Source organism: Patella vulgata, chromosome 7 (assembly GCF_932274485.2).
Source record: "Patella vulgata chromosome 7, xgPatVulg1.2, whole genome shotgun sequence".
NCBI lineage: Eukaryota > Metazoa > Mollusca > Gastropoda > Patellidae > Patella > Patella vulgata.
In genome coordinates, this window is record NC_065885.2 from 59,183,100 (window position 1) to 59,195,673 (window position 12,574).

The 12,574-nt window shown below is 35.6% G+C and overlaps 1 protein-coding gene across 6 annotated transcripts in view; it reads right to left on the reverse strand.

The window, feature by feature from the left end:
• LOC126827498 (plexin-B) overlaps positions 1 to 12,574 on the reverse strand; it is a 310,132-nt gene that overhangs the window by 56,831 nt on the left and 240,727 nt on the right. For all 6 annotated transcript variants that reach the window (XM_056102566.1, XM_050556896.2, XM_056102565.1 and 3 more), the window contains one exon: positions 6,709 to 7,930. In XM_056102566.1, coding sequence (XP_055958541.1) covers positions 6,709 to 7,824 — 1,116 coding nt within the window. In that variant the 5' untranslated portion in view covers positions 7,825 to 7,930. The remainder of the gene's footprint in view (positions 1 to 6,708; positions 7,931 to 12,574) is intronic.

Genomic DNA, 12,574 nt, shown 5'->3' on the forward strand with positions numbered 1-12,574 from the left:
CAAATGCCAGTTCCTCTACTTAACTTTGCTTATTAATGTCGGTTCTGATTTGAATTAAGTTCAAGATTTTGACAACATGATTAAATAGTTGCAGATTCACGGCGACTTACGTATGTGGGAAGAACTCAATTTCATTTCACATTTACATATCTTGCTTTTTGGCCAAATTGCCAAGAATTTTGTAAAATTATCCAGAAATTAAAAAGAAAAAAATTCAAAGTTTGAAGAGGTAGGTCTGCATCTGGTCTCCATCAAACTGAAACTCTAGACAATATTTAAATAAAGATGGCCGAGAAACTCCTCAGAAGTCACGGGTACAAAGTAAGACTTGTTTCTGGAGGTTTCGATCTAAACAGATCTAAACACCCGGCTGAATTTAATGAACCAATCATAGTTAATATATTATAAACATTGTGGACCTATTGTATATATATGTTTATGATAGATAATGAGAGCAGACGGGCGACTGGAACCATTAATCTCCAAGTATAACGACTCTGTTTAGCTTCATTAACACTGATAAAAGGGGCCACAATGTTCACAACAAACTATAAACTTCACACCAATAGAGAGAAACTTAGCAGTCATTAAATCACGGAGTTGTTGAGATATTATACGACTGTTTCCCTGTTAAATCAACAAGTTAATGACTCCTGTATCTACTGAACTTGGATATATTTAGAAATCCCATCAAATCTAATGTTTATATCATTCTACAATACCATGTGGCTTCTTTCATGGACGACAGAATTAAATAATTAACATTCAAAATCTGGTGCCAATCATACTAAAACTTCCACAGTTGATATTAAAGTCAGTTTATCCTAACCCAGACTAATGGCATTCATTAACAATATTATTTTGTCTAGGTTTATCATATCCTGAAAATGATGGAGATTATTGAAATTGTTAAATTTTTATTAAATTTAGAACTTGATAAACTTGAGATGTAAATTCTTAAAAAGTGGGAATTTTTCAGGTTGTTTTTATCAAAATCATATTTAATTATTTAGGTAAATTTCACCTGCACATTATTTTTATAAAATTGAACTCTGGTTTTATCCAAGACACTGTATAATACAACTTGGGACACCGATCTCCATGGGTTTAAGTTGTTTGAAAATGTATCACGTATATTGAGTTAGTTGATCGGCCCTAAGGTAGAGGATTTCATCAAAATCATATTTAATCATTTATTTGCTATATTGAGATACATAAGAGAAACTGGTGACAGTTGCTAATTTTGTTGTCTGAAAGCAAAAGTATGCAAATAAACCAGTTTAAAAAACCAAGGCTTTTTTCTTAGCTAGGGCTATCTGATGGTGTCGGCTTAAAATTGCTTTACTTTTACACAAAATGCAAAATTTGTTAGCTATGGAAACTTCTCAAACGAGAGACAGAGAGAGACAGAGAGACAGACAGACAGACAGAGAGAGAGAGAGAGAGAGAGAGAGAGAGATGGGGTTTAAGGTCCACTTGACACAAACTAGGGCATTTTGGGACTAACACAGTGGGAGAAAACCAGAGAACCCATGAGGTTGGACAGGCAACCCTACTCCTTGTCACGTACCAGCAGGGAATCAAAACCACGCCAGTTGACTCAATAACAAACCTTCTGATAAAACATGCACACGTTAACTATTCGTCAACCCACTCACCCAAATGATGAAATGACATCAGGTGTTCTAAATAGTATGCATATTCTGCATCATGCACGACACTCATGGATATAGCTATTTGTATTATTGACAAAAAAAACATTCTTTTAAAAATGATGTTGTAAATATTTATTCCACCACCTCTAAATTTGAAAGGAATTTTTGTTTTGCACCAAGCAAACGTACAAATTGGCAATAGAATAAATTTGTTTGATCCAAATATATTAAACACAAACTTAAATATCAAAGACTCAAACTCATAAAATCTCCAGGGAGTAATTTCATATTAAATGTATAAAAACAGCTGGATGTTCTTATCTTGAGATTAGAAATATTAACAGGTCATGATAAAATTTTTAGCTGATAAAGGAAAACTAGAACTCTGAGGTAAAATGAGAATTTGATGATGTTGGGGGTTCAATTAACAGGTGATTAGGCTTAGTTTCATCAATATTTTAACACCTTTGACTGCTTGACTTGATTTAAAATACTTTACAACTGGTCCTATCTGTTTAAAACAGTTTTAATCTTTCAACTTTATCATTTCTGCGACTGGTCAAATTTATGAAGACCAAAAGAACATTACAAAGTGACCAGACAAATGGACATGTTTCAAATTACTTGACTCCATAAAGCTCTTTCATCAACACCCAGAATATGAACTATCTGCTTATAACCGTCAGTTACTATGACGTTCAACTGCATTTAAATTATTTTTAAAAAAAAATATGTACAATCTAATTTGGAACCTTTTAATTTGTGGCCAGCAGCTAGGTGGCTAAAACATCCATTGCATAGAGAAATAGTATAAACAAAGGAAGTAGAATAGAAATCAAAATGGGGTTTAACATCCTTTTATGCACCAATTAGGCATATGAAGCAGGGCCAGTTGTAGAAAATCTGGGTTTCATCAGTTTCAGAGGCCTGAAGTTACAGATTTAAGGCCAACTATGCTTTACTTCACAACTAGTAATTGATTAATACATAATACACACTATGAATGGGATTGCCTGGAAAAATTTTAATTTGGTGAGCTGTGGGGCCCCTTTCTAGTGCAGGAGAATGGGTGAAATGTGCCAAAAAACGGCCCTGATATGAAGGCAGGGATGGGAATAGAAGCTAAGTCGCCTTTATCCTAAGAAGGCATGCATTTTCCATCTCCAAATTTTATGTTTATGAGAGATAGAGAAATGGGGTTTAATGTCCACTCGACATAAATTAGGCTATTTATGACTAACATATTGTTCAATACATTTCAATAATTCGACTGCACACAGGGGTCTTTAGCAGAGGGTGGAAACCAGACGACAAGGAGTTAGACAGGCGACCTATAAATTTATGAGAAGAATTACTACAAAGATTATATCAGTGCTTTAAAATAGAGGCTTGATTTAATGATTCTATTGTAAATAACCTGTAGAAACAATTCTAGTCAATTTGATATTGTACTTTATATTTGATGAGGCTACCAGGAGAGTAGTTGATCTTCCTGGAGATTTTATAATCCAAGTTTATAGCAGGGGGTCTCTTCTATTCCTGTGTTTTATAAGCAAGGATACAGCAGGGGGTCTCCCATACTCCTGAGTTTTTATAAGCAACGATGCAACAGGGGGTCTCCCATAGCTCCTCATTTTATAAGCATGAATGCACCAGGGGGTCTCCCCATACTCCTGCCTTTTTATAAGCAAGGATTCAGCAGGGGGTCTCTCAAACTCTATCTCTCATCAGCTGGTCCGTAGATTTTTATTGACAACTAATATCTACACCCATAAAAGTTATCATATCTTTAAATACACTTCATATCCAATAACATCCTAAGTTTATTTTTATCTCAACATGTTTTTATGAGTAGATGGCCAGAATGGAATATACATCAATTTATCTGATACTGATGGTATCTGGCTTTGATTTCTGTATTTGTACTTCAATAATGTTTTATATTTGTTGAATGGTGAACTATGTCACATATTTCAATATCCCAATTCAGTAAAGAAAAAAGGCTAATAATTATTCTTATTATCTAAAATTAATAGGCGGACCAGAAATTTGATCAGAGACCAGAGAAATTTGGGCAGTTGCTGGGGAGAGAGAGAGAGAGAGAGAGAGAGAGAGAGAGAGAGGGGGGGGTTAACACACTGGACACAAACATTTGGTTTAATTTTATTTCTATAATCCGATGGACCCGGAGAAAACCCACGAGGTTGGACAGATGACCCTACTCCTTGTCACGTACAACCGTGGAATCGAAACCACGCCAGTTGACTCAATGACAGGCTGCAGTCGTAGGAACGCAAAAATATAGTTACAATAACATAGATTATTGGTATACAAAAGCTCCTAATCATTTTAATAGTTCTAGGTCATGATTAAATTGCTAGGAACCATGCAATTCATTCAAATTTGGTTCTTTATATAGAATCCGAGAAGAGGGACGGCAACACTCCCTTGACAAGGTGACTAAAGCTGGACAGACTGATACATCTGCGTGGATACTAGATCAAGCAAAAGATACTGGTGGGGCAGAAGGGGAGAATAAAATTGAATTTAAGAATCACCACTCAACAGTAGCACAACAGACTTGGTAGCAGTGAAGATTTGTTAAATGATAACGTTTCGGGTTGTGATACCCTTTTTCACACAACCCAAATAAATAAATTTTCACTGCTACCAATTGTGCTACTGTTGAGTGGGGAATTCTTAAATTCATTATATTGAATTAGTTTAAAGAGTTGTTCTTCTTCTTTCTGCATGTGTATATGTGTATGAAAAGTATGATAAAAGAGTATGTTAAGAGCAGTAAAACAACTTGTATTATTGAAGATTGTTGTTTGTAAACATGTGAGATATTTTTGCATCTGTCGACAGGAACAAGTGTTTCAGTCACGGTGGAGAGAGAGAATCATTTCATGTAGATAACACCTGTCAGAACTAGCACTTTCTCAAGACAAGAATAAACATGAGCAAACGTAAACTAATAAATTTTAATCATGAAGCTACCTGTTTCATCCCCAATGTAATTGAGTAGAAAATGTTTACTGGTTGGCGGCATTTTTAATTCAATTAAAAAAGAGAGAGAGAGAGAGCTAGAGAGGGAGAAATGGGGTTTAACGTCCACTCTACACAAACTAGGTAATTTTGGGACTAACACATGGTTCAATTTTATTTCAATAATTCGCTTACGTGTCGGTGTTTTTAGCAGTGGGAGGAAACCGAAGGACCTGGAAAAAACACACGAGGTTGGTCAGGCGAACATACTCCTCATCACGTACAACCGGGGAATTGAAACCATGCCAGTTGACTCAGTGACAGACCTTATGATACAGCCCGCATGTGCTAACCATTCGGCCATCCAACCCTCCTAATTCAATTAAGAAACTGACTGCAAGCCCCCTTTCCTTTGACAACCCCTACCCAACTAAAACGAAACACAGCAAACAGATCGCTAACAGACCATAAGTTAGTAACTGGCCTAATTTCGATCTCCCACACACCCACCCAACCAAAAACACTCATCATAAGTCATCTACAACAATTTTGTGGAGTAAGGGATAATTATACATACACATAAAGAATTTTAATTTAAATTTAAATCATATCTTCCGTACAACAGCTGACTCCATCCCCCTCTAACACCTGCCTAGCCCTTTTTTTTAACGTTTAAAATTTAAGTCTACAATTTTATCACGTCTGACATCCAAAACTCACGTCACATTAACATACGACTTTATTGTCCGTTGACCAAATAGACAAAAGGATGTTTGTACGAAATAATAATAGTAGTTAAGTCAATAGATTATTATCAGGGAATTTTTTTGTTGTCAAAATGGGTAGGGTTTATCCATTAGTCGATTTTTATTGGTATACGTTTTACGTTTAAAGATCATAATTTAAGATAAATCGTTTTATCTGATCGATGATTGGTACACAGTAGGCGTTATTTGATGTATTGTGGTACTAGTCAGATCAGGATCGCATTATTAAATAAAAAGTTTTAAATGTTTAGAAGGTGAATCAGTACTGAGACAGATACTATCAAAACACTCTGTATAAATATATAATGAACTAAAGGTGATATATATAGGCTATGATCGAGAATTTCCTCAAACACGTAATGGAATATTAAGCTTTGATCTGAAGTAATTCAACTTGGGATTCAACTTCAATTGGCTATATATATAAAGATTCTGAAGTATTTTGTTTTATGTTTGGTTTTTTTTTCAGTTTAAAATACGCAATATGTACTTGAATACCTTCCATAGATATTTCTTCAATGAAATGTGGTTTAACATTCTACTTTTCTTCACCAAGGCATTCTCGATCTCTGATGGCTTTTTCTTGTTGTCTAGAGTGTCCACACATTTGTCTGTTTTTTTCCCCACCCTATTTATTTACATCTGTTTTTTTCTGGCTTACATATATTTATGGTTCTTATTTTTAAGTTCATTTTCACGATTGGCCGATGATATAGGGGATTTAGTAGAACTCTTTCAATACAGAGAGATGGGGTTTAACATCAACTCGAAACAAACCAGGTCATTTCGGGACTAACATATAGTACAATTTTATTTCCATAATTTGCTTTAACAGTGGGAGGAAACTGGAGGACCCAGAGAAAACCCACGAGGCTGGACAGGCGACCTCACTCCTTGTTACGTACAACCGGGGTATCGAAACCATGGCAGTTAACTCAATGATAGACCTTATGATACAACGTGCAAGTGCTACCCATTCGGCCATCCTTGTACTTAGTGATTTCAAGGTAAAAATATGTCTGATGTAGGAGATCAGAGAACCAATCACTGCAATTCGTCCATCCCCCCCACCCCACGTTTCAATCCAATCAGTGTGAAATAATGCTATACAAATATTTACATCAGAATCAGGCCTCCCAAATTTTTGCCTGACCCAATTCCTGTACTCGGCGATCTCAAGGTATAAATATGTCTGATGTAGGAGATAAGAGCACCAATCACTGCTGTATAGTTTTTCAATATGTAAGATGATTTAGTGAGGAATCCTACTGGAGTGTAAAAACTAGAACTTGACTTACCTGTTGATTGCAATTTCCACCTGGACCCACTCTCATATATCCTCCTCCACTGACAGACGTGTTACCTTGGTGACAGAGTTTGATATTTTCCAGAATCTTTGTTCGTACTTCCTTCATACTGTAAACACAAATGGCGGAATCCGTCTGCGCATACTGCTCATCGTAACGTGAGAACAAACCAACTAACACATCTTGCTCCGGTTCGATTAACAGAGAAGCGCGTAAATCCAATGACGGTACCACAATGGCTGCTGCTTTGATGATGTTATAATCCTTGTTACCAGAAACACATTTTAAAGGCATGTCCGCGTATGAGAAGAAATTGGGATCATTTTGACAAATATGAACTATTTTCGTGATGTTTTTGATTTGTCTCGTAGGATGGATCGAAGCCTTCTGAACCGTGAGAAAGTAACTATAATGCAACGAGCTGAATCCTGCCACGTATTCTATTGGATAGATGGCGGCAACTTCGCGCTTTAGATAAATGGAAGAAGACTTTCCTTGAAGGACATCAGTAACGGCAGCCAATGAGAATCGTTCACTTCTTAAGCTACGACTACTCAGCGCAGGCACTTCATCGCGATAAATTTTGTTTTCTCTTGTTTTTCCAGTATACGCTGTACCAACATAAAGAACATCTTGTGCATTAGGGCCTGGAGCAACAAAGGCTACAGTTGAGGCATTGGGTTCGTTGGCAGCAACAGCGTAATCCGTGACACTATTTCCGTCGTATAAAACCCTAAATTTGGTGATGTCGTCTAAATTTCTCATTTCACAAGCACCTTGATATATACTACCGCAAGTGATAAGTTTCTGACGATGCCGATCGATGACTAGAATTTTATTGTAGTTATCCGTCCTTTGTTTTGGGTAGGAACACGAATCTGTGGCAGGTAAACAGTTGGGGCTATCGTTCCGGGGTCCTGTTCCTATCTCTGCTATCGTGGTTAAATTGGCATCTAATTGGTATATTTTATTCACAGCCCCGATATAAACTGTTCCTGTATAGTTGTCTATTGTCATTTTATTCAGGTTTCCACCCAAATATTTCCCATACACCAGCTGCCCAAACAGGCCAATAAATAAAGTTAAAATTCCTAAAATGGCAGCCATTTTGTTTGGCTATATATCTCTCTTTTTTTAATTATCAGCAAAATTCATGTCGTTCGTTATCATCTATGCCATATTTCTTCTTTATGACCTTGACACATCATTCAAACTGAAAGAACAAAAGAGAAGACGTCATAATCAGATTTCTACGCCTGTCAAAGATTTACCCACACAACCAACCAGTAAATTGGTTTCTCAAAGTACACCACCAAAAATGAAAATTCACTATTGGAATAATCAAAAACATTCTCTATATTGAGTTTGCAAAAGTCACAAAACATGGACGAATGATACTAGAATTTATAAAGATACTTCCAGAGGATCCAGAGAATCTCTCTATACTGAAATATAGCTAGACATTTAAACAATTTCTGAACTAATAGCCCATTCAGACGCTTCAGTTGAACTGGTTTAAAAACCCCAGGGATCGTTAAACCAGTTTAACTTAGCTTCTGAATGCAAATGTGGGGCAAACAAACCAGTTTAAAAAAAAACAGCTCGCGACCTGTCTTCGAGAAGGCTTTTTATTTTAAACTGGTTCATCTTAGCCATCTGAACGGGTTGGATTAAAAAACCCGGCTCCAGCTTGCTTTGAGCATGTGCAGTAAGCAGTAAGTTACATTCCTGTGAAAATATCGGGGTCAATGCTATCGAAAGCGTGCAAGAACCGAATAAAAAATATGAAGCTACCCATGCGTCCATGCGTAGTTAACTCTAACCTCCGACCGAAGAGGTCAGAATAGTTAACTGGTTTGGCTTATAGTACGTGTGAACGCAACACGATGCTGTCTTAAAAACCCCAGCGATTATGAAATGGTTTAAAAAAAAGCGTCTGAACCGACCTATTAGAGGTCTAAACTGTCAACTTAGCTAAACAAAAAAATTACAAATTGGAACTTTCACCAAGTCAGATTGGCGTTTAAATTCCAAATTTAAACTATAAGTCAAAGATAGTAGACAGCTTTCGTGAACAATACAGTGTATGCTTTAAAACTTTTCCACTTCCCACGCCACTTATCCCAGAACCAACATTAGCAATTTCTCTCGAATTTAATGTCGGACGAATATATAATTTCCAATACGACATCCTTATTCAAACATTCATTTACAAACGGAAAATGTCAAAGTGGCAATTATTTTCTCTTGATCTTATTATGTAAAACTACGAACCATACAACATGACTTAATGTAAAACGTTACTTAAAATTCTATACATGAACACAGGGACTTGAACCGAGAACAAACTAATACCCACAAGTTAATGGACTGTAAATAAGCCACACAAAAAACTTCTTGGTAGAGCAGTATTTAAACGCAGAACATGAAATACATGCTAATCAAATCAGAATTAATTTCTGGAGTCACCTCCATCTTGGTTCTTTTTGCCTAAACTCCATTAATTCAAAATACCAAAGAAATGAAATAGGGGTTTAACATCCTACTTACAGCATCAACTGGGCTAAGGAGAGAGAGAGAGAGAGAGAGAGAGAGAGAGATGGGGTGTAATGTCCACTCGACACAAACTAGGTCATTTCGGGACTGATCATATGGTTAAATTAGATTTCAATAATTTGTTTGTGCGCAGGGGTCATTAGTAGTGGGAGGGAAATGGAGTACCTTGGGAAAACCAATGAAGTTGGACAGGCAACTCTACTCCTTGTCACATACACCCACGCCAGCTGACTCAATGACAGATTTTTATTCTTTGCTTTAAGAAATCACTCTAATATTGTCATGAACAATGTCTTATTCAAAATTTAGAACCAAGGAGTTTTTGTTTTTAATTTAGTTTTCCTCGGCAAATAGGAAGCAAAACCTTAATACAAATTGATGTGGTCAAATAAATAATTAGCTTCACTTAATCGCAAAAGCAGCATGTATATAAAACATTACACCCATTTCTTTCCTACATTATCTAACAAATTTGGCACTAAAAACTATTCAGAAGAACAACCCATTACTTTTGGTTTACAGATTAGTTTAGATGAAATTGGCAGCAAAATATAAACTGGTGTGTTCTTTTAAATAATTTGCTTGAGTTAGTCTCAAAATGACCATTTTGTATACAACGAAACATTACACCCATTTCTTTCCAATATTATCTAATAACATCTTACACAGAAAATAAAACCCAACTTACATGTGTCGATCGTGGGCCAGAGCGATTTCTGTATTATCCGTTCCCCTGGGATACGTACAATAATCTACCCTAGATCTTATTGTCTTATAGCACACGATAAACAAAAACTTAGCAAAGAAAATTGATTTGAAGACAAGTAAATGGTGACAAAAATAAACACTCCAACGTTTAGAAAGTAAGGATTTTTGCTAGTGGCCAACATACTTACATGTGAGAACACGCTAAGTCGTCGTTTTTGCGAGATAAAAACGAGAGATTGTGTAAGATGTGTGTAACCAACTCTTGAATGGTATTCAGTAATCAAATATAGATAGCTTAAGCTGCACTCTAACTTGGTTTTTTCTTTTGTTTGAATTTTTTTAATTCTGTCTCCATGTTCGTTCAATAAAAGCACAATGTTTTTAACATTTAGAAACTTTTTCATCGTACATCATACAAGGAAGGACAGGATGAAGTATGATTACCATAACAGATTGATCTTTTTGAGAATTTTGCCCGGACTGCAGCGTTTCTAAGCAACATCATTATACAACATTGGTTATTATCAAATTATTTAATATATACTTAAACGGTTTGTTTAACTTATAATTAGGGGGGTTGGGTGGCCGAATGGTTAGTACGTACGAGTTGTATCATTATCATAAGGTCTGTCATTGAGTCAACTGGCGTGGTGTATAATCAACACAACTAGGTCATTTTGGGACTAATCTATGGTTCAATACATTTCAATAATTCTCTTGCATGTAGGGGTCTTTAGCCGTGGGAGCAAACCGGCTGACCCAGAGAAAACCCACGAGGTTGGACAGGCGACCATACTCCTTATCACGTACAACTGGGGAATTGAAACCACGCCAGTTAACTCAATGACAGACCTTATGATACAACACGCATGCGCTAACCATTCGGCCATCCAACCCCCCTTACTGGTTTTAAGCTTTTGACTACAAAAAAAAAAAAAAGTTGGCAATCAGCCCTTGTATCTTGTGTCAAAATCTGATTATATGTATCAGTACCCTGGAATCTCTGACACAAGTGTTTCCCATCTTGTTGAAGTTTAACAAATGATCAAGCTAATTTCCACCAACTGATACCCTTGTTTGAGTTCTTCACATGTCAACATGTAAAGTTAATAATAAATTAACTCCTCTAATTATGACCATGTGGGCCCAGTAAATATAAATCTAATCAGGCATATAGATTTATAAGTAATTCATTAACGCTTTACATTAAATCAACCTCAAAGATATCCCAAGTTTTTAAAATCTAATACATATGTTACACATCCTGTTTCCACGGTTCCAGTTTTTTTCGCTTTTCAAAAAGATTTTGTCAAATCTCTTCATTAGCAAATCTAGAATATTTTCGAAGACTTCCAGTTACTCTATCCATTAGCAGAACACTTGCTATGAATAACCGAGAGATGGTAATTCCCATTCAATGAACGACGAATCGACGACCACTAGACATTCTAATACGCTAAAAGCATTTTGAATCCTTTTTTCTCCTTCCTGGAACCAAATCAGATGTAAATCCTTTCAATTACTCAAAAATCCATATGTGATATTTTGTTCGTAATATATTGAAATTTTTTATTTATTTTTTTACGATCTACCATTATTAATACAATCAGTATAGAAGTATATAAAGACAGAAATGTACACCCTATTAATTTTTTTTTACATGTTCCGTAATTTCTCGTTATTTCATTCAATTGATTCATCATTTCAAAATAAATCACAAATACTTTTTATAGAATCATACTAGTAATTCAACTTAGGATAAGTGCATAAAGAATTTGCTAAATTATTTTGAGGCTAAAATTTTTTAAATTAATAGAAGGAATAAATAAAGTTACTTCTGGCAAGACGTGGTAGTAAAGTGTTTCTTACATGAGGTAGAATTAATATGCTTAATCCTTAATCTTTAATCCTTATTACATACAGGAGCACAATACCAATTTTTCAATTCAACCTTTTTAGAGTTTGGCCTATCCCTTCTTTATGTTTATTACTAATATAAGTATTATGTCAAAATAATTTAGTCCAATAGTTCTAATTTGTTATTCAACCTTTTTAACATAATTGACAGAGCATTGCCTATGGCTTCTTTATGTGTATTAGTCATACATTTCTTATATCAAGACAGAATAATATGCTTAATCCTGATAAAACACCTGATAATACTTCTTACAGATTTGGGAAATTCACATAGGTAACATTTTCTGTTGAACATCTACCATTTAATCACAAACGAGTCGTCAAGTACATTTTATTACATCGTGCTACTCATGAATTGTGACGAGCAAACAACCCTTAACCAACCCTTGACAATCACCCTCCACGACACATCAAAAAGTGCAAATACCAAAAAACACACAACATGAGAATGTCACTTGAATTATTTGTAATTTATAAAGGAGAATAATGTGTTTATTTTACCTTGTGTCAATTCACCATTGTGTAACTCGCATGTTAACTCACAAAAAAAAACCACACAATAATCCCCAGTCTACTTCTACTATTATAAATCACATCCTTGAATTGTTGTCGATGACGACGGGATACTACTATACATTGACTATACTCACTTCAACGACAACACACACACACTCAC